At 45.4% G+C, this 27,821-nt stretch overlaps 1 protein-coding gene across 1 annotated transcript; it reads right to left on the bottom strand.

Moving 5' to 3' along the window:
- Positions 1 to 15,477: 15,477 nt before the first annotated feature.
- Positions 15,478 to 19,095, bottom strand: LOC136512925 (glyoxylase I 4-like). Its single transcript, XM_066506932.1, has 3 exons — positions 18,588 to 19,095; positions 18,359 to 18,464; positions 15,478 to 16,165 (listed from the first exon to the last, which is right to left on the bottom strand). Exons 1-3 carry the CDS (start codon positions 18,797 to 18,799, stop codon positions 15,758 to 15,760), a joined length of 726 nt encoding a protein of 241 aa, XP_066363029.1. The 5' UTR covers positions 18,800 to 19,095; the 3' UTR covers positions 15,478 to 15,757.
- Positions 19,096 to 27,821: the final 8,726 nt, after the last annotated feature.

Here is a 27,821-nt window from a genome sequence, read left to right as displayed (position 1 = left end):
GCACAAGCACCAGTGTTGACCGGAGCTCTGCAGAGGAGATGGCAAAACTGAACTCGCTCTTTTTACTGAGTTACAGTGGGAAGATATATATATAACTCTATCCATCTAATCCTAGTACACAGACATGTCAGGCTGCCGTGCTGTTACAGTGACTAGATGTGACAACAGGGCTGACTTTGACGCCTGCCCCTGCTGTAGCTACAGTGCGACAGGGGAGCCTTTCAACGCCTACCTCTGCAGCAGCTATAGTGCAACAGCAGGAAACCTTTCGGCGCATGTCCCTGTTGCGCGTTCATACAAGGAAGCAGCAGATTACTTAACAATTCTTTCCCTAATCCTGCTGCTAATCCTAGAACCTCCACCATGTCAAGTTCCACTTTCTCATGGACTGTCGATGGAGGGTAAATCCCACAGGCCGTGATGACGGGCTATGGAACGGTTTTCATTAACTAATAGATCTACTCAAGATCGAACATGTCTTAACCGCACGCTATGCACGATTAAGATTGACGCAAAACAACTGATAAAAACATAACTCATCGTTTAAGATATAGATTAGATCAGTTTTAGATTAGCAAATGATGAGTTAAACAAGATATAAGGCCGATCTAGATCAATCTCAATCAGGCAGAGTAATATTGCTGTAATTAGATAAACAATAAAAGCAATAATCAATATCGGTAACTTAATGAATCTACCAAATACTGTCATACTAAGGTAGAGCCGATAACTTGACCTTGATCTAATTCAAGCAGTGGGGTGTGAGGCAGAAACACATAGGCCATACTTGAATTAGACAAGAGTCGATAACTAGCCTATACCAGAGTCGCAGTGGGGGTTGACCGGATCGATGCAGCCATACGAACAGAGGTATAAACTATGACGGTACTTACAGACAAGCAGTGGAGGTCGATCGGATCGATGCAGCCGTACTTGCTGAAGAACTCGTCGAGATCTACTCTACTCCTACTCCTAAGGGGTGGCTGGAGCCAAAAAAAGTAATTGACTTGTATTTGATTGGTTGATGTCCTTTACAATAGCCGGGGTTTGGTATTTATACCCGGAGCTTAAAACGAACCCTACTCGAGTACGACTTAATACAATCTTTGGTACGAAGGAAATATTCCTATCTTAAGATAACTTGGACTCTAATCTTTCTCCTTTTGTAGAGTCCGACATGTATCTTCTTGGTGCCAATCATATCCTGTCATCGTTATCTGCTGACGTCATTCGGAAAGAATCGATCCAGTGTCACATTCGATCCAGTAGATATCGATCTTTACTCCATCGACTCCTTGATTGACATAATTCTAGAAGCCTACGAGTTCCCGTGTTCTTCTTCCAAATTTTGGTGTAAACACATGCCCCCCAATTTTGGGATAAAATAGTTTTATCCCGAAATTCCAGTTCACTGGTTTACCACGTCGCAACTGCACTATCCGAGATATATGTGCGACTCCTGACTCCCCAGTCCGAGTTCTATATAACATCCCAACAGCATCTTTTGCAATTCACACGGCCTGTTTGCTTTCTCCTTCTTTCTTAAGCCAACTTCCAACAGCCGACGCCGTCATCGCCGAGGCCCCAAACCCTAGCAGATCATCTGTTCCAACGAGCCGTTGCCCAAGCGATCTTTGCCGGATCCAAACCAATTTTTGACCGCGATGGCGACCGTCGACCACGTCCCTGAGGTATGTCTTCCAAGTTTCCATTTTCCAAGTATCGGCCGCTATCCCATATCTTTCCTCTTCTTGAATTTATTTTAACCGATTTCTAGGAAATGAGGAACGAGATCTTGATTTCATCAGCTGCTGTCCCTAATGCTTATTTTCTTGGGCCTAAGGGTGATTCTGACCCATCCGATTTCATCCGCTAAGAGACCAATCAGATCCCTTTTAAACAGTCTGCAATGGATTCATCCTCCTGGAACAAAACTTCCTTCAGAAATTGGCCCAACGCGCCTAAAGGATGGAGAGATTGGTTCCACAGGGTATGTGCAAAAAAGGGTGGAGATTGGGAGCTTTATGATCTGAACCAATGTTTGACACTTTCGCTGTCTGAAATGGAGAGGAATGATTCACTCTTGATCTCTGCCTCTTATTTCTGGTCTAATACCCTGAATGCTTTCATTTTTTATCACGGCCCAATGACCATCACTCTGGCCGACGTATACATGTTGACCAGCCTTAGGGTCACCGGATCAGTGCAACATTATGAGTATTTGAGTGCCGGTCCCAAGAGATTGGCCAAGATAGAAGACTGTACCGGATGGGCAAGTTACATTCTGAATCATATTGAAGATGGACCAGCCGTCAGTGAAAGGGAATATGTGGCCTTTCTGAACATGTGGTTGGAAAGATTCATTTTCTACAGGTCATCTTGTGGTCCAACCTATAATCACAAACTCATGGCAGAGCACCTAGCATTAGGCAAAGATATCCCTCTTAGAAAATATCTATTAGGAGTTGCTTATCATCTGATGTACTAGGTGGCTGCCCAATTGCTGAAGAATGAACCGATGTAGACTATCAGCGGTCCTTGGTGGCTAATACAATTGTGGCTTAATTTGTATATGCACAAAATTGTAAAGCCTGACCTCAGAGACCTGAGCTTTCCTTCCTCTAATTTTGGTGAGGAATATAAAGGCAAAGAAGGAAGGACCCGACGGTGTATGAACTACAGTGAGGCTGCATCAGCCATAATAATCGACTTTGGTACGGGCCACCTCTTCAAAAGATTTTACAGAGGGTTTGATGTGGCCGTCCTGACTTGGCTACCTTATAATGAGGAGGATGAACTGACTTTTCCTTTCAGATTTCAATTTGAATCTGGCTGTTCAGACGAGACAACGGCTGTGATCTTCAACTCTTTTATTAAACCCTATGTTCTCCTAGCCGAATTTCACCACGGTCGTGGCAAAATGATTAAAGGCTCCTCCATCTTAGGCAATCCTCCAACCTATGAGTTTTACAACCCTTCGTTTGTGGCCCGTCAGTTTGGTCTCGGTCAACTTCCTCCTTGTCTATTTTTCAAGAACATCCTGAAGCCGAGGGAAGATATCAGTGATGTGCTAGAAGCTTCCAGAGTCTTCCAATTGGGATAAGACCTTCTATCCTTTTCTTTGCACGACTGGGTCAGGGCCAACTTTTCTTCCAACCTCTTCGACTCCTGGTGGCAAGAATGGCATTCCCATCTTTTCTATGGGCCGGTCCACCCTTTGTGCATAGCTTTAGACAGGGAATTTGCTTCTGATAGTGAGGTAATCCCTTTATTCTCTTTTCGGAGAGATTACTTGGCGAATATTCTTTCCAACTGTTCTGACCAACCCTTTTAGGACATTGAATTCGATCCTTCAAGCCGGGATAGGAGAGGGCGTCCTATACATTACCAGCCATCATGCCTAGTTTCAAGGATGGGATCAACCGCACCTTCCTTGAAGAAGCTGATGAGAACCCATGCTGCTCCCATGATCGTGACATGCCAATCTCCAAAGCGCAAAGTGGTTCTAGGGGCAACTCAAAAAGCCACTACTAGAAAAGGCTCCATAGGACAAGACCATCGGCTGCTCAGGTGAACTCTTCACACTTTCCTCAAACTGATGTTCATTTTTTATCCCATTTTCTCACAGTTATCGAGCATCGCGTCTCAGTCTACTTTGGGTGCGGGACAATTATCTCAAGTACTTGATCCACCATCAACCGAACCTTCCTCTCAGGAGAAGTCGATTTCAGTGGAGGCGACCGATGCTTTCACAACGGCAGAAAATGTGAGTTTTATCCTTGATACTCGTTGGGGGTATTTTCCTTTTACTTCTTGATTCGCTCGGCTTTCCAACCTTTATTTGATCATTTGTCATGCTAGACATCTTCTGAGGAAATACCCGTGCAAGAGTAGGGGTCTAGCAGTTCGCCTATTGACAACGATCCCATTGATGCTGGGAATAGCCCCGTTGTTGATACTCATACTACCGATTCCCCAATTCGGCATACGCCTGATGGTGAGGAGATCGTATGCTTGGTCTATCCCTCTGCAATAAACATGAATAACAGTCCCTCTTTGCCATTGCAGATATCAGCGCTGGACATCTAGAGCCGATTTAGCCAGATGCTATTGGTGCATCACCAGCTGCTCCCCCTCTTCTGATAGAGGCTATTACAGAGAAGGTACTATATCTTTTCACCATTCATTTTTGCGATAAGCCGATTCGAACCTCTTAATCAAGATTTCCCCTATATATAGGCACTCGATCCTCTGGCCTAGAGTTGTTCTTTCAATCTTGAGGAATATTTTGATGAAGACAAAATCAGATCATCAGCCACTTCCTCTGCTGAATCTTTGTCAGAGGAGACTAGAAATTGGCTGAAAGATATACTGCCCATATTTGAGAAGAACATAGTCGATTTAGTCCAAGACACTGAATCAATACAGAGAGTTTTCTTGACCATTAAGGGTGATCCATCTCCATCTCTCTCTAAGGTCTTATCGTATTTGCCCATTTTCGAAGATCAGGCCTTGAAGGCAAAAATGATCCACAGGAACTTGTCCAATCGTGAAGCCTTGTTGGCCCGAAGGGACTCCAACAGGCAAGAAGTTAAAGAGCTGACGCAGTCGATCGATGCTTTGAAGAACTCCTCCCTTGAGACCAATCCAGAGTTGTCCCAACTGGAAGTCAAGCGTGTAGAGCTTGAGAGGGAGTTGAACAATGTGAAGGCTGCCATAGATCGTCGCAAGTCCACTCTGGCCCAAATACCCGATGCCATCAAATAGAAGAAACAGGAACTGTTGGCCAAAGTAAAAGAGAGCAGAACCATCCGTGGTAGCCTTGAGAACGCTTCTGGAATAGCCGAAGAATACAAGCATAAGGTTGCAGACGCTAATGCCATTTGGCTTGCAATTTTAAAAGTCATTCAGGATATTCCGGGCTTGTAATTTGTAGGTTAACATACATGTCTTGTGTACGATAACCACACTTGTCTTGTTGTATCTTCTTTTTTTGGCTGAAGAGCCGATTGAAAACAACCAATTTCAGACTTGCGATCCAATTGATCTAAAAAACGTGGCTTAAGAGAACCCCTTGATCTTCTACCTTTAACCGCCCAACGCCGCATTTTCTTTGGTATTAGCGAACTGGCGCTCCACCTTCTATTAATTGCGGTTACCCTTTGCACTTTCCAAGGCATCCATCTCTTTGCTTCGTGACTTCAAATACCGGCCGAGGGCTCTGGCCTCGAATCACATCTATACTTGCAACCGCTCCTGTTCCTTTGCACTTCTTCACCTTCAAGCCCCTGTAGCAGTTTTCTCCCCTTCCTGTAAATCCAATCGATTCCATGGCCGGCAAGGATAACCACGGCAAGCGTGTGGTGGGGGAGACCCTGGAGGAGAACATGTCAGTGAGCCAGCGCCTCCGACGCATGAGGTGAGATTGATGTCTTCTGCTCATGGCGACAATCCATAACTTTATGTTCATAGGCATGAACTTTTGTTTCTAGGTTTGTTGTGAACGACAGACTTTGTCCTCTTCCTAGGGCTGGCGAACCCTACAATACTATGTCTTCCGCGCCAGCCTTATCGTCGGATTCCTCCAATTCGTATAATGGCGATGACGCCCGATGCTTTCTCTAGGAGTTGAGGGTAGCCTAGAACCGCTACTCCGAGGCGACCCGAGAGAATGGCTAGCTCAAGATTCGTCTCGGGGCTTCTCAGTCCGCTCTTCATGCGGCCGAAGAGGAGGCCAGCGCCGCTCGAGCGTGGCTGGTCGAGTCCAACGCCACGGTGACAGGTAAGATGGGCTTCAGGGATATCTTTATTCTGATTTCAACAGTCTTTATCTTGATAGTTCCCCCATTTCTGTGATCATCAGCCTTAACGATGCAATTGAAGTCTCTCCAACTTGCGGCAAACGTGGCTGTGGATGCCGTCAATGCCCGCGGCTCCCTCATCGATGCTCGCCTCCACGATGTTCCGGCCCGCGTTCAGGAGATCGCCCTCCATGGCGTTCGTCATGGCACGGCGGTGGCGCTGACCGCGGCGCAAGTTTAGACCGAGCACGAGCTCCATGCCATGGAAACCGATTTCCCAATGGGCGATGGCCCTGAAGAATATGAAGACTTGCTCGAAGAGTTCATCATGGCATCGGAGGCCATAGTGGACATCACATCCGCCCAAGATGTGGTGAACAAGGTCTTCGATTAGTTTGTATTTAGGATAAATCAATGAATGAAGACTCATGTTCTTTTATGATTGTGTTTCAATGCAATGCCTTCATGTATGACTGTGAATGTTTCTTGCTCCTTTTGTTTTTTGCTCTATAGGCGATACATATCGTATCGGCTATTACTGTCTTTGAAGATGTTTACTTTTTTGAACTAGAGGCGATACCCTCCTGGTATCGGCTATTAGAGCCGAGAGTGAATCGGCTACCAAGTGTTGATCAGATGCTAGGATAACGCCCCATAGAACTTTCAATATAAAAGGTCAGACGAGTAATTATCTCAGGTCAAGCGTCCTATTAAGCGAAACAGAACTTCTCTTAAAAAATCCATTAACTCTGAATCGCACTCACACTTTAACTCAGCCTTCACATACGTCGGCCTAAACCCATCTCCAAGACTTAATACTCATTTTTTCTTTGATCCAACGGCCAACGTGAAGCTGTGACTTTTCTACTAAAACAAACTCTCAGAGCCGATCGCCTGCATCGGCCGTTCGCTTTTATTGCTGATTTTAATAAAGCCTCCTTCCCATGTCTTGCTAGAGAAACATTTGAAATCTCCCAGTTCCCAAAAGACTAGATCGGCTGTCGCAATACTTATAGACACATCAACGTGAACCACCTCAACATCATCTCTATGCCATTGAGTCAAACACTGATGCATGGTCGATGGCACACAATAGTTTGCATGAATCCAGTCACGACCGAGGAGTAAACTGTATGATCCTTTTACATCGATGACAAAGAACGTGGTGAGCAGAGTTTTACTCCCGATTGTCAGTTCGACGTTCATTGCCCCCCGGGTCTTAGATGTATTACCTCCGAAGTCTCTAAACATCATGTTGGTTTCAAGCAAATCTCCTGGTCCCTTGCCAAGCTTACGGAAAGTGGTGTATGGCATAAGGTTGACAAAAGCACCTCCATCTACCAACATTTTATTCATCGGCTTCCCATCAACAAAACCTTTCATGTATAAAGCCTTCAAGTGCCGATGTTTGACTGGCTTATCAAATATTGCCTGTTGTACAACCGTCAACTTGGCAACTATTTCCTCATACTCCAATTCATCGAATTCTGAATAAATCTCTTGATCTGCTAGAGCTCTGAATTCCGATGGCAACAAAAAAGCCATTTGAATATTAGCCGATGGTTGCCCTCTATCGGTTGTTTGCCTTGCATGCCATACTTGAAGTTACCTGAGCCTGTTCCAACTCCTTATTCCTTAGGCGTTGCACCCTTCTCTTCTGGCTCCTTGTTAGTCCTCTAGGGCACCATTGGCCTTCCTGCCAAATGTATTCTTTCTTGTTGCTTCCTTTTTCATGATCACTCCAGTCTTGTTCAACAACTCTTTTTCCCAGCCAATCATGAATACTTTTATTTTTTGAGCACCGATCCATATTATTATGATGATGTGAGTCCTGGACATGGATAGACCGGTGGTTGATTTGAGATTGCCTAAATCCCCAATACTGATTGCTGCATTCTGGACAGTCATGTGGTAGGCAATTTCAAATCTTCGTTCCAGCAGTATCTGAAGAAAGGACAATTCCAGTGCGATTCGGCTTGCCTCCTTTCATACCTTTCTTCTTCCAGTTGACGCTAGTATTCTTGATCCTCTAACCATCACTGATAATCCTTTTCCTTCTGCCGCTGCCTCTTATTCAATAGGATCCGAGATGTAACTTGCGGCTTTGTCGCTCCACTCTTCGACGTTTCCACTTGCTCATATCGGTTCTTCTGCTAATCACGACATCGTCTAATCTCTCTGCATTCATCAGCCGATATTTGCATCTTGGGATCAACTGTTCTAGCTTCTCTTGATTTAGCCAATGTTAGAACCTTAGTTTTTCCTTTGAATAGCCCAACATCAATCATATTTTGATCTCCTGGGAAAGGATTATCATCAACTTTTATCTTCCGAGGCGTATCGAACTTGAGCCTCCCTTGCTGAATAGCTCTCTGTATGTGCTGCTGAAAAATTCTGCATTCATTGGTGGAATGAGAAGTAGCATTATGAAACTTATAGAACTTCTTATTCTTCAACTGTTTAGGGGGGAACATAACATGATTGTCCGACAATTTGATCTGGCCCTTCTCAAGTAAGAAGTCAAAGAGCTTGTCCGATTTTATGACATCAAAGTCATAGTCCCTAACTCCTCCTCTCCAAGGATTTGGCACCATTACTATCTTCTTGCCCTAATTCCATTTAGCTACAGCAACCTCCTCTTCTTCATCTTCATAGCCGTCTTCAATTGAGTATGGATCATAACCTTCGGCTACTGTAGTGCTCTTCAGGAATCGGGTATCTCTGCGCATACTCTGGAATTGGCTATTGAGCGCTGCTACCCATTGAGCCAATTGTCCCAAGTTGTCAAACTCTTGTCATAACAGCTTTTCTTTCCACATTGGCAGCATTCCTTGGATGGCTAAAGCAGCTAGCTGATCATCGGCCAAGCTCAATGAGAAACATAGATTCTTAGTCTCTTGGAATCTCTGAAGAAACTCAATGCCCAATTCATTAGTCCTCTATCTCATGGTTGTCAAATCAGTTATTTTCTTCTCTCCAGTCCTAGTGTAAAAATATATATGAAACTTCTTCTCTAGGTCAGCCCAATTGGCAATGGAGTTGACTGGTAATGATGAGAACTAAGTGAAGGCCAGCCCTGATAGGGACAAGGAGAAGAAACGAACTCGATGGGCATCCTCAACTGATGCTTTGCCCAATTATGTAAGATACAGACTGACATGTTCTATGGTGCTTGTACCATCTTGACTAGTGAACTTGGCGAACTTTGGGAGCCTATAATTTGCAGGAAGTGTGACCAAATCATACCATTCTGGATATGGGCGTTTGTACGAAAAAGTCATTCCTTTTAGCTTCAGACCAAACTTATTCTTCATCATCTCGGTCACCTTGAGCAACAACTCGTTAGCCTGTGGATTTGGATTTCTTGGTACTTGCTAACCCATCTGTGAATTGAAATCCCGCATGCCTTGATATCCTGGATTTGGTATCATGTGGAGGGTGTTATAATCCGTGCCATAGTGATAGCGTTGTGGAATCTCAATCTGTTGGGTCCTTTGCTGGCTTGCTGCTTGAAGTCTCTGATTATAGACATAAGGATCTATATCTCTATGGATCCTTTGAATTGATGGTGCTATCTTCTGAGCCAACGACGGTATGTGGCCTGATGTGCCAAAATTGATCATCTGGTTTTGACTTTGCCCCGCTGGCTGCTGCACATGCTGTACTGACGGTCCAGGATTATACTGTATCTGATTTGTAGCAGTACCTAGAGTTTGTTCAGATGAACCTTGAAGTGTTTGGATGTCACCATTACTAGCTGGTGCTGCTTCTTGATGGCTGGTACCGACTTGATTAGTCCCTTAAGTTGATGGATCTGGAATATTATAACAAGTCGATCTAACCTGACCAACTAGAATTCCATGAATCGCCTCTTTTATGGCGTTGTGAAATACGTTAACGAAAGCTTTATTGCAGCTTGATATGGCATCACGAACAGACTTGTCTATGGCTTCCATAAAGAAACACATGTCTTCAGCTTCGACCGTATCTGTCTGCCCATGTAGAAGAACTCTTGGTAGTGGAAATTTCTGAATAATTGTGCTGTCACGTGTTTTGGTGTAGGACAACAAACACTTCTTCTGAAATTCTTCTGTAGCTTTGTTGATGGTATCCTTATCTTCATTAGGCAGGTCTTCATAATGTACCATAAGGATGCTGTCGTTGTTGTGAACCACCATGATGATTGTGGTGTCCTACCGGACATGCTAGAAACGTGTGTCGACACAGAATTTTCGTCTCTGTGCTGAGGACACACAGCAACCCAGAAGGGTCCACTCGATGGAGCAGATCCGCCTAGCTTCAGCGCAAGAGTGGTTGATCCTACGCAATCCTCTCGAGACGTGCCAGTCCATTTGACCCTACAATTGACAAGGAGAGAAAGCTCATCAGTAATTAAGGGCGGAACATGCTGGTGTTGCTAGACAGTCCTGAATGTGTGGCTCTGAGAGCCGATATGAGAGGAAATCGACTAAATAGTCGATCCCAGCATATTCACAAGAATGAATCGATTAAAGCTCATTGGGTTGTATAAGAAGAATCAGTTATCATTCAGGATAAATGTTATTTAAGCAAATATTAATCAATGGCAATAAGATATCAATGATGATCGGTTTGTACTGAGGCAATGATTACAAGTAACCAAACTCCTTTTAAATAAAGAAACAATTCAACACCACTTAACCATTTAATAAAGATAAATCTAATGAACATGTTAGATCTCATCTATCGTCTTGACCAGTGGGGCATGGGGCAGAATCATGCAGGCCATAGAAACAACAATAGACTCGACGACCCTAACTCATTACTAATATCAGTGGGGCATGAGGCAGAATCATGCAAGCCATAATACAATAACAAGATCATGGGGCTAACATATCTTTCAACTTATCTCTACTTCAATGATCTCGTAATGTGAACAGTTCATGAAAGCATTCGATATCGGCTAAATAGCCGATTCAGGCATAGCGCACAGTTAAGGTCATGCCTCCTCAGGAACGGGTCTACCAACCAACGACCCCCACTCCACGGTGCCAACAGTGGGGTAAGAGGCAGAATCCCATAGGCCATGATGACATGCCATGGAATGATTTTTATTAACTAATAGATCTACTCAAGATCGAACATGCCTTAACCGCACGCTATGCACGATTAAGATTGACGCAAAATAGCCGATAAAAACATAACTCATCGTTTAAGATATAGATTAGATCAGTTTTAGATTAGCAAACGATGAGTTAAACAAGATATAAGGCCGATCCAGATCAATCTCAATCGGGCAGAGTGATATTGCTGTAATTAGATAAACAATGAAAGCAATAAGCAATATCGGTAACTTAATGAATCTACCAAATACTGCCATACTAAGGTAGAGCCGATAACTTGACCTTGATCTAATTCAAGCAGTGGGGTGTGAGGCAGAATCACATAGGCCATACTTGAATTAGACAAGAGTCGATAACTAGCCTATACTAGAGTCGTAGTGGGGGTTGACCGGATCGATGCAGCCATACGAACAGAGGTATAAACCATGACGGTACTTACAGACAAGCAGTAGAGGTCGACCGGATCGATGCAGTCGTACTTGCTGAAGAACTCATCGAGATCTACTCTACTCCTACTCCTAAGGGGTGTCCGGAGCCGAAAAAAGTAATTGACTTGTATTTGATTGGTTGATGTCCTTTACAATAGCCGCGGTTTGGTATTTATACCCGGAGCCTAAAACGAACCCTACTCGAGTACGACTTAATACAATCTTTGGTATGAAGGAAATATTGCTATCTTAAGATAACTTGGACTCTAATCTTTCCCCTTTTGTAGAGTCTGACATGTATCTTCTCGATGCCAATCATATCCTATCATCGTTATCTGCTGACGTCATTCGGAAAGAATCAATCCAGTGTCACATTCGATCCAGCAGATATCAATCTTTACTCCATCGACTCCTTGATTGGAATAATTCTAGAAGCCTACGAGTTCCTGCGTTCTTCTCCCAAATTTTAGTGTAAACAGCATCCATGCCAAACTTTGAATGCGTCTTGCCCTTTAGGGCCTTCGTGGGCGCGTGGTTTAGGATGAACACCATTGTGGTCACCGCCTCACCCCAGAACCTTGCCGGCATGCTCTTGGCCTTCATCATGGATCGAGCCATGCTGACCACCATCTAGTTCCATCGCTTTACCACGCCATTCTGTTGTGGCGAGCACGACGCGGTGTGGTGTCGCACCACACACTGATCAGCGCAGTACGCAGTGAACTCCACTGAAGTGAATTCGCTGCCGCGATCAGTCCTCAGCACGCGCAGCTTCTTGCTGCTCTCCGCCTCTACGCACGCCTTGAACTTCTTGATCACCGCCGCCGTCTCATCCTTGCTCGCCAGGAGTTGCAGCCACATATAGCGATTGTAATCATCCATGAGCAGGAGGAAGTACCGCCAACCACTGTTTGTGGTTGGTGTGATTAGATCATAGAGATCGCCGTAGACAAGCTCGAGATTGTCCACCACGCGATACTTGGCCGCCTTTGGGAACGACAACCTCCTCTCCTTTCCAACCAGGCAGCTATCACATAGCTCGCCTGCATGCTCAATGTGAGGCAGCCCTCGGACCATCTTCGCCAACTGACCGAGTGCGTCGAAGCTGAGATGGCCGAACCAGGCATGCCATAGCCATGGCTCCTCGGTGTGCCGTGCTGCCAGGCACACCGGCTGCTCTACTTTCAAGTCGAGCAGGTACAGCCAGTTTCACAAGCTCTTCACCTTGGCAAGAAGTCACTGCTCCCGGTCCCTGATCCTGAGGACGCCGTCCTTGATCAGTACCTCGCTGCCGCGCTCATCCAGCTGGCCAATGCTGATGATGCTTGAACGTAGTTGTGGGATGTAATATACATCATTAGCGTGTGGTGCTCGTCGTTCTAGCACATGAAGATGATGGTGTCACGCCCTCAGATCACCACCCTTGAGCCGTCACCAAACTTCATCGTGCCAATCACGTCATCGTCGAGCTCGGAGAAGGCTGCTTTGGAGCCCGTCATGTGGTTGCTAGCGCTGGAGTCCAGGTACCACTGCTGCTCCTATCCACCGCCCACACGTCTGAGGTGGACTTAGGCACGCGGTTCATCAAGGTGGACAGCCTTCAGAGCCTTCCCAGGCCCTTCCACCTCCATCCCCTCTCCCTTCTCCTTAGCCTCAATGTCGTGCAGTGCACAGAACGTCGCCATCAGGATAGTGGCCTCATCATCATCATCAGTCTGCGCCAGATGAGCCTCAGTCTTCTTCTTCTACTTGCGATTTGAGCACTCCTTTGTCCAATGGCCCATCTTCCCGCAGCTCTGGTAGGCGTTGGGGTCAACCTTCTTCTTCTCCCAAGAAGCCTTGCCGCAGCGCTTGCCATCGCCACCACGGTTAGAGGAGGCTTCCCCGGACTTCTTTCTCTAGGCAACTCACTCCTCCTCTGTCAGCAGTAGCTTGCTGTTGTCCGTCGTTGCTGTCGCCTGCCCTAGACGCTGGTCCACCACCCATAATCGACCAGTCACATCCTCAATTGTGTGGGTGGACAGATCCAGCATCGTTTCTACAGAGAGAGCGATTTGGATGTATTTCACCGGCACGGAGTGGAGGTACTTGGAGACCGCCTCTTCTTTGTCGATGGTGATGCCGTGGCTCCTCAGCTTGCTGATGAGCGTCTGTAGGTGGAGGGAGAAATCCTCCACCGATTCACCATCCTTGAACTTGAGGTTGGCGTACTCCTGCTTCAGCAGCTGGGCCGTCGCCTTCTTTGCATGGTCGGAACCGACGCGCATCGCTGCAATGGCCTCCCACGCCTGCTTTAGCAGAGTTCTTCGCCCCCAATGGCTCTCTGAACTCCGCTGGCACAGCAGCGAGGATAGCCTTCAATGCTGACATATCGTCTTCTTCGTTGTCGGTGCCCTTGTCAACAGCATTCTAGAGCCATCGGGCTTTGAGCTTGACCTTCATGGTCACCTCCCATTCGTCATAGTTGGTGCGAGTCAGCGTCACCAACTGGTGTCGCTGACCTCCCGCACCGTGCGCACAACATCCTCCTGTCGTGGCTGGGCAGCCACAGTAGCGCCACTGCTGTCGCCCATCTCCAAACCGTCCGTCATCGCCAGTGGTTAGTCCGACGACGGTGCTTGTACGGCTCTGATACCATTTGTTGGCCCCTAGATCTTCGCAACAGGTGAGTCGACCACTCACCGTTGTTGCCGAACACACACTATGGCTAGAGGTAAAAGAAAAGAGGGAGAACAGAGCACACACACAGCACAAGCACTAGCATTGGCCGGAGCTCTACAGAAGAGATGGCAAAACTGAACTCGCTCTCTTTACTGAGTTGCAGTGGGAAGCTATATATACAACTCTGTCCATCTCATCCTAGTACACAGATATGTCAGGCTGCCATGCTGCTACAGTGACTAGATGTGACAACAGGTCTGACTTTGGCGTTTGTTTCTGCTTTGGCTACAGTGCGGCAGGGGAGCCTTTCGACGCCTGCTTCTGCAACAGCTACAGTACAATAGTAGGGAGTCTTTCGACGCCTGTCCCTGCTGCACGTTCATATAGGAAAACAGCAGATTACTTAACACCCACCGAATTGCATTGCCGTCGTCAGTCATGCTGGATTACCGTCACCAAAGGCAGCAGCTAGCATGCCATCCGCACCACTGAATAGTCACATATCATCATTAAGTGGCGATCGACGGCGCTCATGGTCGATCATGCCAAAAAAACCATCCATGCCTGTATATAGGTAATTAGGTAGTGGCTCCAGCAGGCTACTACAGCATGCCTGCCAACGGTGCTCATTCTTTATATATCGATTTGCATTGGGTGGGCACCATGATATCGAACCATGCACAGAGCACCGACTTCCTGGACTAACCTAAGCGAGGTCACCACCACTAGTTGAGTGTTCGGTATTCCATCATCGGATTGAGCTGCTTTTGTTACGAGATCCAGCTGTGCGGTTGCGTTACGGCCCGTTCGCTTCCCTTATAATTTATCTTTTTCAGCTTTTTTTTTTACTCAAAATAGTATTTTTTTTTCACAATAAATTAGTCGGAACAGTATTTTAATTTATTTTTTCAACAAAGCGAACGGGGCATTAACAACACATGTACTAGTTTCTATAATATATTAATTAATTCTCCACGGATGTGTCTACTTTCTGAAAAAACAAATTGTGCGTACTTCCTGAAAAGGACTGTACGTCCTTTACTTTCTGAAGAAAATCTTGAAAGAAACATAGACAAAACATATCGAAGACAACACTTAGGGGTATTTAGATCTGGCTACTAAAATTTAGAAGGTGTGTCGGGAGGATGTTGCATGGGGTGTTCGGATACTAATAAAAAAATAAATTACATAATCTGTTAGTACTCTACAAGATGAATTTTTGAAGCCTAATTAACCGGTCATTAGCACATGTTTACTGTAGCAAAACATTGTCAAATCATGAATTAATTAGGCTTAAAAAATTCGGCTCGCAAATTAGTCATAAACTATGTAATTAGTTTTGTAATTAGTCTATATTTAATACTATATGTATGTGTCCAAATATCTAATGGGACAGTGATTAAAATTTAGGAAGGGCACCCTTGAGTAGATCGATGGAGACGGATCGCCGGAGAAGAAGATATACAAAGGATAAACGCACTAGTCTCGTCTTCCATTCCCACCTTGGTTTATTCTTTACTAAAAACGGGCAGTTTGCTTGCACATCCAGCTACACCCACCCACGCACGCACGCGCATATACAGACTACGCTTGGCCGTGACGACTCGATCCATCGTGCCAGCTGCTTCGTCGTCACTACGACGCCGCTGCGCACATGCATACACACAGCTCGATGACCATCCAATGAGTCATCGTCGAGTGCGGTGACGGCATCGATCCCGCACGACACTGACCGATGGATCGGATCCTCTTGGGTAGTCATCAATCACGCGCACGAAATGTGCGACGACGACGACTCCTCGGCGACGCGGATGGCCTGGGCCGCCGTTGACGACGGCACGCCACACTGCACGGCTGCCGCCGTGACCGGAGGGGAAGAAGAAGGCACCACGCTGCTCTTCTGCTGCTGCTGCTTGGCGACGACCGCCGCCGCGGCCACGGCCCGCTTGCATGCCCCCAGCTGGACGGCGCCGGGCGCGCGCTGCTGCTGCTGCAGGTCGGCGGCGAGCGGGATGACGGGGAGGTTGTCGCAGTTGCAGATCTCGATCATGAAGCCGTCCGGGTCGTGGAAGAAGATCTGGTCCACGTTGATTCCGCCTTCCTCCACGCAGCGCTGCACGTACGGGATGCCCATCTCCATGAGCCGACGCTCCACCGCCACCATGCTCTCGCACTGCATGCAAACATATGAATTAAAATACGTCAATTGAATTAATGTCATCACCATGAAACTAGTAACATAGGATGTAATTAACATCAGATTTTTACTGTCCGGTAATTAAGAAATTTTTACTACTCCGCCCTAGCTAGGTGATCCATCTGTGACTTGTGAGCGAGGATCGGTGCATGCTGACTCAGATACACTACACTACACAAAGCGCGAGTGATCTTTTATTCCGAGCGACACATCACCAGCAGCTACAGTGCTAGCTGCTGTCGTCCGATGGAGCTGAAAAATATCTTGTTGACAGCCACCGGCCGATGCGTTCTAGCTGCAGCGCCACCACAAACAATCCACCGTACGGATGCAACAACGTGATAAACACTACGGCACCACAGGTTTTAAATCCGACACATCCAAAAAACTAAGCCAGCCGTGATGCATGGCCAGATCGAAAATGACGTGTCACTTGCTTCTCTCGTCTTTTTCCGTGGTACTATATGTACAAACAAATACATGCAATTATATATAATGTTGAGATTTTTGGGACCTAGTACAGTGCAGGCAGGTGTCTCTTTCTTGATTGCCAGGAGTGATACTTGACACATACAGCACCACCATGAGATATATAGCGCGCGGCCGTTTGGCAGCGCTAATCAGGACAGTTTTAGGCTGGGAGCTACGAGCTTATGATGGCTCATGATTCAATTTTTACCAGAACAGATCGCTCTATAATCACTCCCCACATGCTTCCAGTGGTGGCCCCGGCCGGCTCATCTAGAATTAATCACATACGTACACTCTGTTCTATCAAAGAATTAGGAAGCTGCATGCAGCTAAGAATCGAACAGTAAAGGTACGGTGTGTACCTAACAGGCCTAAATATGTGTCCGTGCATGTGGTTTGTGAAAGGGAGATGAGGGAAAAGCATCCAACACCTGGTCCGCATCATATCGACAGGACATGGTGACCTAATGAACAGAAGATTGGCTGCCTACCTAGAGGACGGACGTGCATGCATGCATGTGAAGCTCTAGACACTTCTAAAAAGGTGCTACTCTACTCCAACCAATCACAAACAAAAAGTTAAATTAAACAGAGAGCTTCTGTAGTTTCAATGCCTGCCATGCACTGGATAGATTTGGACTATATATATATTGGGGGAACTGCTGGACGTGGCCAGCCAAATTTTCGCCCTGTTCGTTTGGGCTGGTTTGGCTGATAAGCCATGACTGAAAGTATTTTTAGCTGATTTGATGTAAGAGAAAAATACTGTTCGTTGGTTGAAAAAATACGGTTTATAAGCCAAACAAGCCCAAACGACTACCGCTATGATTTCATAATACATAGTTTGAGTAACTGGGAACTACATTTTCAGACTCGGTTCGGCAGCTCTTTTCCGCGGCTACAGCTGCCTCTCACACTCACAGGTTGCAATGCAAACATCAGCTGCTACTGCATGCTACGGCGAGCGCAAACTCGGTAGGCTTGGAAGGTGTTCACTGTCAGATTGATTTATCTTACGCAGCGGATCGGAAAGATATTTGCACTGTGTTGTAAAACTGTCACTACCATGCATATTTGCTAGAGAGCATGCACGTCACAGTCGACTCGTATAGTTATAAAGCGTGCTATACAAGCCGCCAAGCTAACTTCCAGCTTGATTAGATTACCTAGATCATTACATCCAAAGATCGATTGATGCAGCAAGCTAACCTGGAAGACGTACGTACGTACAGGCACGACTCGACTGATCATTCATTGTCGTATAGTCATACGGAACCATGCATGATCTTAACCTAATTATTAACCAGCAGGAGCCCACATCGGCGAATCCTAGGGGATCAGACATCAGAGGAGGGAACAGGGAAGGCTACCGGGTGCGTGTAGCGTCGTACGTACTGCTAGTAAGGAAAGGAAACACCGATTTCAACTTCTCCTTCTCCCGGCGTCCAATCTCCACGTACTGCTATATATATATGCATCGACCAGTTGAACTGAAAAATTAAAGAACCCTAATAACCTGCAGATGTTTGGAAAAGACGTACACTTCGCTACTTATACCTAATTAAACACGGTATCCCCGCTATACCATGCATCTTAATTAGATCGCCAATATATCACTTGTTGCGTACCGTATGGTCTAGGTGTAGTACGTGTTTGGAAAATAAGCCGAGAGGTGTTGCAGTGGCAGTGACTACTGACCTGGAAGGAGATATGGTTGTCCTTGGGGTTGATCTCGCCTTTCTCCGGGAGGCTGCCGGGGTCCTCCGACTGCAGCAGGTGGATGCCGATCCCGTAGTTGAACAGCCTGATGATATCATATACATACATATACATATATAATAAATCATATGTAAGCAGCAGATCGAATCAGCTGTGTTGTAAGATACTAAGATTGATTGAAGGTACAGCAGATAGCGTATGTATGTACCAGGCGCCGTTGAAGTCGAAAGAGCCGGGGCGGCGGATGGGGACGAAGCCGAGCACGTCCGTGTAGAAGCGCAGCGACGCCTCCACCGACCGGCACACGATGCTGATGTGGTTCAGCGACGCCAGCGGCAGCACGCCGGGCGCCCTCACGCCCCCGCCGCCAACGCCGACGCCGCAGCCCGCCGCCGCCGCCATCGTCGTGCTGCTCACCATCCTGTTGGTTCCTCTCACCGATCAAGCTGCTGCTGCTGCTGCTCACTACCAGAAGGCCAGAGCAGGGGTGTGTGGTGGGTGGGTAAGTAACCTTGAAGGGAGATGGCAAGCAGCTAGCTAACAGAGCGAGTGCTCTGCTTTTTCAGCTCCTGGACTCCCTGCTACACCTATTACTATCAGTTGATGAGATGGAGATGGCCGATGATGGGCTGTGCTTTTGTGTACGTACGTTCGTACGCTGCAACAACAACCTACCACTATACGAGCAGTGCCTGCCGTGCCGAGTGATGAGGACCTGGGCGTTCCACGGGCTTTATAGACGCCGCGCCTCGCTGTGACTCCCGCCCGCGGCGTCGCAGCGAGACACACGTGGATCCACGTCATCCCCATCGGGGTCTTTCTACTTCTACGGAGATGAAGCTAGCCATCCCTAAGCTAGTAGTAGTAAGTGCCCGTTTGGCACGGCTCCATGCAGCTCCGGCTCCCCCCCATAATTTCACTGTTCATTCACTGTAGCAAGAGCCGGTTTTCTCTTTTCTTCCCTCTCCCTCTCACAGACAGTCACAGCCAGCGGCTTCATCGGCGAAGCTCAAAATTTTGGCTTCGCTGACACCGTGAACAGCCCGAGCTACAGTGAGAGAAGGCAGATGGAGAGAGAAAACCGGCTCCGAACTACAGTGTTTCTACGTTGCCTTGCAGGTGGGAGCCGGAGCGGTCCGCATCTGTACCAAACGGGGCCTAAAGCTAACACCGTTCACTTGCACCCCCGCTTCATTTCACTCCCCGGCCACTAGTCCCTACTACACAGTGTACGTACGACTGTACGAGTTGTTTCTTTTTGGATTTCGTCCTAATAGTATGATTATTAGTACCTCTAAGGACAAAGGTAGCCTCCTAGTATTACTACTACCATTTGAGACAGTGGTAAGTACTACTACTATGCGCGCACCAGGGCACAACATCATGTTCTGGCCACTATTAATTAATCCAAATGAATAAATGGCCTCCAATCAGACACTGCGAATTCTTTATCCATCATCTGTGCCAAAATATGGGGATGTTAGGGTTCAGTCTATCGGTTTAGACATAAATATCAGTGGGGACCAGTAAAAGAAAAAGTCATAAAATCAACGAAATTTCAGCCAAAATTCGTAATGTTTTCCAAATTTTTTGGCTAAAGTTTAAAGATTCGAATAAAACAGAACCAAAATTACCAGTATGTGTATTTTTAATTTTATTACTAAAGGTCATCTATAGAACTAAAAATTAGGAGAAAAATAAACGGAAATTCCTAAACCGACCGGAGGATCCAGAGGCTTCCATGGAGGCTGGAGCGGCCGGTTGGCCACGGTTGCCGCGGCCAGAGGATCGGATCAAATCGCCCGACCCGACCGGTGGGCATGGTCGTTCATGGTTGAGGGCAGATTGAAAAGGAGGAGCAGTTTCCACGCCCGCCTTCCTGTCCCTGATCCCTGATTACGGTGCATGCATGCACATGGAAGAACTAGCCTTCCAAGCTGTGTGAATTAAAAGCCTCACAAGACGCGCCGCCATCTTTTGAGTTGTATTAGTTATTCAATTATATAATCAGCACATGTGCCGCCACACCCGAAAAATATTCTATTTTAGATTGTGAACAGAAGACAGTAAATCAATTAAATGGTTTAATGATTTCTCAAAGATTTTCTAATCTTTAGTTAGTTTGTTAGCAATCATGTTAAATAAAAATGGTATTATAGATTTTTTTTTCTAATTAAATTTGTTAGGAGTGTTGCATTCATGGTCGTTAGATAATTTTATTTGAGTAAAAAATGAATTTTATAAATTTGTTTAGGCCACGAATAGATTTTCTCTATTTTAAAACAAACTTTAAATGTTAAGTTTTCGACAAAACAGCTTTAAAAATAGTTCACTTATTCTTAATGGTTCAAAACAGTTTTGAAATATTTCCTAAAAAATAGGTTTTAAAGTATTCCAAATAGAGTTCGAAACAAAATTAAGAAAATGTGATTGGAAAGGTTTGAAAATAAATTGGTTCAAATATATATTAAAATGAGTTTGAAAATAGTTGATCTGTTTTCACAATTTAAAAGTTTCAAATGTTTGAAAACTGTTTTGCAATAAGTGTTAGATATGTATCAATGTGTGTATAGTTTTGATTACGCTACGACTTGAGTTGTATTAGTGGCTAGGATAGAGTTTGAGTCGTCGAACTCTATATCCTAGGCAACCTCTATTGTAACTGTGAGACGACTTGGCAAATGATTTGGGTGGCGGCAAGGCCGAGCGTCCACAGACACCGTTGTAGATGCTCTTTTATGGGGCAGCCACCGTTAATTTGTGACAAGAGCTCAGGACATCAACAAAGGAATGGGAATTAATAAAATTTATTAATGTATAGTCTTCTCCTTTCGGAAACTCTAAGCACAATGTGCAGTCAATATTGAAATGCTTGTGAACAATTAACCATTGTGTATTCGAGCGCATAATGGCTAGTTTCTTGTTGGCTCTATATATAAATAGAGTGTGTATTGGAGCATTTTAGCTCTCTTGCCAAATTCTACCGGTGACTATACACATTAGAGCTCAAGAACACACTCCACTCACATATGCACACTTGAAGTTATGATTTGGTCAGATTGTGAGTGATCTAGTGCATTTACATTGGGAGTTTGCATCTAGTGGCGCTAGAGAATCGTTATTGTTGCAGATCTTTAGTTACTCTTGGTGGTTGCCACCATCTAAACGGCTTGGAGGCAGCAAGACTGTTGAGCACCGCTTGATGATTGTGTGGGGGATCCAGTGGAGAAGATTTGTGAGGGGCTCTTATGCTCGTCCCCACGGGAGATCATGAAGAGCAATAACTCTAGTTGAATTGAGGCTTGTTGGAGTGTCAAGTTGATCGACCTGTTCATAGGGGAGCGCTCACATCGTGGCCAAGCTTGAGGGCTTGTCACCGTGTCAACTCGTCACCCAATTTGTATTACTACACTTGCTCTTTGCTTGTGCAATCTTTTGCTTGTGTAGTTCCTAGAGGAGTCGACTAGTTGAGTAGCTTATCACGTGTATTTGTTTGCCTTGTGTAGCTCGACTAGTTGATTAGAGTATTTCGAGTAGCTTGAGTGTTGTAGCTTGTAGTGGTTCTTTTGCTATTCACAACCCATAATATAATATAATACAATGAATTTCTATTCACAATCTTTCCATATTCACAAAGCCACTTCTCCCAGCTCATTTTTTATTTCAAGCTACGCGCTGTCACCAAGGCACTCGAGAGTGAGAACAAAGCACGTTGGTACTTGGTAGTATCCAGTTGCAACTTGCTGCAGCTAGCGCGTGCGGTCATCTTTGAGCTCGACGTCACCTCAAGAGTCCAGGCAGCTATCGCCATGCAAAATTGATCTTCGACGCAATCTCAAGGTCAATATCCTTGGCCTAGCATCTCTTGCCAAATCCATGGCTAGGTAGCGAGACAGAATGCGATACCTACAAGAAAGCGATGCCAACATGAGGTTTTTTCACCATCAAAGCTAGCTTGTCGCCACAAACGAAAGAACTACCTGCCCATGATCCAGCACGAGGGGCAGACGTTCAGTGTGGAAGAAGCCAAGGCGAACCTTGTGTTCTCTACTACAACAACATCCTTGGAAAAGTGCGTCACTCACCTTCACTGTTTTAATCTCGAACGTCTATGCCTTTCGAGGCTAGACCTGAACCACCAAATTCGGCCATTCTTAGAGGTGGAGATCGCTATGATCGTCAAGGAGTCAACTTCTGGCTGTGCGCAGGGAGCTGATGGGTTCAACGGCATGTTCTTCAAGACAGCGTGGGAGATCATCATGTGGGATGTCGTCAACATCTTCAACTCCTTGTGGGTGTTGGACTCGTGGAGTTTTTTCCTGCTCAATGACGCAGTCATGGTATTACCGTGCAAGACACCGAGCCCCTCTAGACTCAAGGACTATAGACCAATCAGTTTGATCCACAGCGTCGGGATATTATTATCCAAGGGCATGGCAATGAGGTTGGCGTCAAGGATGTCCAGCATCATCTAGGTGAACCATTTGGTCTTCATCAAGGGAAGGGAAATTTACGACAACTTTCTTGCGGTGCAGCTAACCTGTAGATGGCTATACACTCGCCAATGCCCATCCATGCTACTCAAGGTGGACCTTGCTAAAGCCTTAGATTCCATGGCGTGGCCCTTCCTCTTGGAGGTGTTGGCACGTGTTGGCTTCCCTGAGAGATGGCAAGACTAGATTTCGGCCATGCTATCGACGACGAGCACTAGGGTACCGAGCGTCCGGGAAGGCGCATCTGTCTTGCGCAAGGCTTGCGCCAGGGTGATCCGCTTTCACCATTGCTCTTCGTCATCATGATGGAGGTCCTAAATGCATTGATCTTGGAAGCTGATGATCGTGGAGTGCTATCAGCCCTGCTAGCTAGGGAACACCGTCCAATACCAGGTGTTAGTTTATGCGAACGATCTTATCGTGTTCCTTTGCCCCTGTCCACAGGACTTCATCTGCATCCGGGAGATCTTGGATCACTTCATGGGGGCGTCTGGTCTAGTTACCAATCTAGCTAGACAAATGCCTATTATCATCGATACAGTGCTCTGAGGCAGAGACTGCTAGCGCGCAAGAGGTGTTTCCATGCCTACTGGCACCATTCCCGTGTAGGTATTTGGGTGCACCATTGTGTGTGTTAAGGCTTTGACACTCCGAGGAGCAGTGCCTTGTGGACGTTGTGGCAACAAGGATTCCAACCTAGAAGGTGAGTCTACTGACCACCGCTAGGGGGCAACACTCACCAGGACAATGTTGTCAGCTATTCCCGTCCATGTTTCCATCTACTGCTGAAAGGCCCTAGTTTGGTTTTGGTAATTGAGTGACAACCTAGATGGACTAATTATTATAAACGATAGGCAATATAAACGACGAAGAACAGTAGATGAAACACATGAGACACGAGATTTTAACGTGGAAAACCCTCCCAAGGTGGAAGGGAAAAACCACGGGCACCAGCCAGCAAAACTTCACTATATCGGGTGAGGTTACAAACGCCGGAGATTTACAACTTGGGATACCCTAACCTAGGGGACTTCCCGTATACAAGTCTATGATGCCTATGAGAGAGGTGGTCCGTATATATAGGGAGAAAAAACCCCACACCCTCGTCTATTAGCAATACGGAACTAATAGATGATGTAGTCCCTCTTAACGCTAATGGACCACTTTGCTTCGGCCCAAACTTGAATTTGGATCATAGCTCAACAAACTCCACCTTGAGACAAATTCCTTCTTGTAGCATAAAATGAACCTTCACCCTGAAACAACAAAGAAATACTTACGGTGCCAAATAGCCTCTTGGGCTAAACAGTTATACCAACTAAGCTTGAGCAAAGCTCAAACTTAGCAACAGGAACTGGCTTTGTCAACATATCAGCAGGATTATCATGTGTGCTTATCTTGCATACCTTTAGCTTACCTTGCGCGACCACATCGCGAACATAATGGTATTTGACATCAATGTGCTTCGTTCTCTCATGGAACATCTGATCTTTAGTGAGACATATAGCACTTTGACTGTCACAAAATAAATTAATGCAAGATTCATCTCCACAAAGCTCAGCAAACAAACCTTTCAACCAAACTGATTCTTTACATGCTTCAGCAATAGCCATGTATTCTGCTTCAGTGGTAGACAGGGCAACAACGGGCTGCAATGTTGCCCTCCAACTCACAGCACAACCACCAATAGTGAACACATAACCTGTGAGAGATCTCCTCTTATCTAAATCAGCAGCAAAATCTGAATCCACGTAGCCAGTGAGTCCCTTATCAGTCCTGCCAAACTTCAAACAGGCATTTGTTATACCACGAAGGTACCTGAAAATCCACTGAACAGCCTTCCAATGTTCTTTACCAGGATTAGCCATGTATCTACTAACCAAACTCATAGCATATGATAAATCAGGACGAGAGCAAACTATGGCATACATCAAAGAACCAACAACACTAGAATATGGAACTCTTGACATGTACTCAAAATCCTCATCCGTACTAGCATATTGTAAAGCTGATAATTTGAAATGAGGAGCAATAGGAGTACTAACAGACTTTGCATCATGCATGTTGAAACGATGAAGAACTTTCTTAATATAATTTTGCTGACTAAGAAATAACAAACCAGAATTTCTGTCTCTTGTAATTTCCATACCTAGAATCTTCTTAGCAGCACCAAGATCCTTCATCTCAAACTCACTACTCAACAGTTTCTTCAACGTAGTGATTTCTTTCTTGCTCTTGGCAGCAATTAATATATCATCAACATATAACAGCAAGTATATAGGTGATCCCTCAACAAATTTAATGTACACACAGCTATCAAATTCAGACCTCTTAAAACCATGTGACATCATAAAAGAATCAAACCTTTTATACCATTGACGAGGAGACTGTTTTAAACCATATAAGGACCTCTTTAATTTGCAAACATGATCCTCCTTACTAGGTACTATGAACCCTTCTGGCTGGTCCATGTATATATCCTCCTCTAGCTCTCCATGAAGAAACACAGTCTTTACATCTAACTGCTCAAGCTCAAGATCTCGCATAGCAACAATACCAAAAAATGTACGAATTGAACTATGCTTTACAACTGGAGAGAACACATCATTATAATCAACACCAGGAATCTGACTGAAACCTTTTGCTACTAACCTTGTCTTAAATCTTGGAGGCTCACTAGGAGACAAACCTTCCTTTCTCTTGAAGATCCATTTGCAACGAACGGCCGTCTTATGTTTAGGCAAGCGCACAACATTCCATGTGCCATTTTTCTCAAGTGACTGCATCTCTTCTTGCATAGCGGAAATCCACTTCTCGCGATCACCAGAAACAACAGCTTCAGTGTACGTAGCCGGCTCATGAATGTTCTCAACCTGTTCAGCACAACTAAAGGCATAATGAACAATATCACATTCCTCAATTAAACGTGGACGAGGTCCACAACTCCTCTTTGTTCTGCGATCTGCAATAGACTGATTTTGAGGCTGCAAAACAGGAGGTGAGTGCTGAACAATATCATGAACATTGTTATCAACAATTTCAGTTTCCTGATCATCTACGTGCTCCACCTGCATGCTAACATGTTCCTGCTCCTCATCAGAACCAACTGGTGAAACATCTGTGGATAAGCTATCATTAAACATAACAGATTCATTGAAAACAACGCTCCTGCTTATGAAAGTCTTTTTAGTTTCAGGATTCCATAACTTATATCCTTTAACTCCAGAACCATAGCCAAGAAACAGACACTTAATGGCTCTAGGTTCTAGCTTTCCATTATCAACATGAGCATAAGCAGTGCAACCGAAAACTCTCAACTGTGAATAATCAGCAGGCATACTAGACCATACCTCAATGGGAGTTTTCTTATTAAGTGGGATAGAAGGTGACCGGTTGATCAAGTAACAGGCAGTGTTAGCAGCCTCAGCCCAAAAATGCCTGTTCATATGAGCATTGGATAACATGCAACGAGCCCTCGAGATGATTGTTCGGTTCATGCGCTCAGCCACACCATTCTGCTGAGGAGTGTACGGAATGATGTGGTGCCTAACAATGCCTTCTTCCCTGCAGTAATCATTAAAAGCATCCAAACAGAATTCACCGCCATTGTCAGTACGAAGCAATTTTACCTTCTTTTCAGTTTGCCTTTCTATCATAACTTTCCACTCTTTAAAAGCAGCAAAAGTATCATCTTTACTTTTTAGAAAATAAAGCCACACTTTTCTAGAGTAATCATCAATAATGATAAGCATGTAACGAGCACCACCATAAGAGGGCTTACGAGACGGCCCCCACAAATCAGCATGTACATAATCAAGTGTACCTTTGGTGGTATGAACAGATGCATTGAATTTTACCCTCTTGTGCTTACCAAAAACACAGTGCTCACAGAACTTCATCTTACCCATAGTGCAGCCATCCAGCAGGTCTCTCTTGATCAATTCTGCCATACCAAGTTCACTCATATGCCCAAGACGCATATGCCAGAGATTAGTTTTACTTGGTTCATCATTAGAAACAGCAGCAGCAGTGACGGAACCATGTAAAGTACTTCCTCTTAGAACATATAACTTTGCAGAGTTCATATCACTTATCATATAAATGAGAGAGCCTTTTGATACCTTACACACTCCACCTGAACCGGAGTGTCTGTACCCCTCGGCATCAAGCGTGCTGAAGGAGATGAGATTTCTGGCCATCCCTGGTATGTGCCTCACATCTTTCAGTGTGCGTATCATGCCATCATGCATCTTGATATGAACGGAGCCAATGCCCACAATCTCACGTGGGTTGTTATCTCCCATATGCACAACATCTCCACTCTGCACAGACTCATAAGAACTGAACCAATCTCTATTAGAGCATATATGAAACGAGCATGCAGAATCAAGTATCCATTCATCACGACCAGCAACACAACCAGCAAAACAACCAGAACATCTCCTAAATCAGAATTATCAACAGCGGAGACAACAGAGGCCTTACCATCACCATCGGATTTATTTTTCGGTTTATATGTACCGTTTCTTTTCTCCTTATTCTGTAGCTTCCAACAATCCTTAATGACATGAGTATCTTTCTTACAATACCTGTAGAACTTATCCCTGCCTCTGGACTTCGAACGGCCTTTACCATTCTTGCTCGTCTCGATTATTGTTGTTGTTGTAGGTTTTCTGCTCGGGCCTGCCTCTAACCTGTAACACTTTGCCCTTGGAGGATGACACATCAGACTGAACCATACCTTTCATCTTCTCCCTCGTCTGGAGGGCCTCATATACTTCCGTAAGAGTTAGTTCATCGCGGCTTAATAGTATGGTATCTCGAAAATTTGCAAATGAAGTAGGCAGGGAGCATAACAGTAGAAGAGCTAAATCTTCATCATCATATTTTACCTCCATCGACACTAGGTCGGCAACGATCTCCTTAAAGATCGATAAGTGGTTCATCAC

Source organism: Miscanthus floridulus, chromosome 16 (genome assembly GCF_019320115.1).
Source record: "Miscanthus floridulus cultivar M001 chromosome 16, ASM1932011v1, whole genome shotgun sequence".
Classification (NCBI taxonomy): Eukaryota; Viridiplantae; Streptophyta; class Magnoliopsida; order Poales; family Poaceae; genus Miscanthus; species Miscanthus floridulus.
The sequence above is the reverse complement of the archived record's forward strand: the minus strand, read 5'-3'. Positions and strand labels throughout refer to the sequence as shown.

Excerpts from the sequence above, each read along its gene's own strand:
- LOC136512925 (XM_066506932.1), bottom strand. The coding sequence starts at position 18,799 with ATGGTGAGCAGCACGACGATGGCGGCGGCGGCGGGCTGCGGCGTCGGC. Across the intron at positions 18,465-18,587 it reads TTCGACTTCAACGGCGCCTG|GCTGTTCAACTACGGGATCG; the intron begins GTACATACATAC and ends TGATATCATCAG. Across the intron at positions 16,166-18,358 it reads ACAACCATATCTCCTTCCAG|TGCGAGAGCATGGTGGCGGT; the intron begins GTCAGTAGTCAC and ends GTTTGCATGCAG.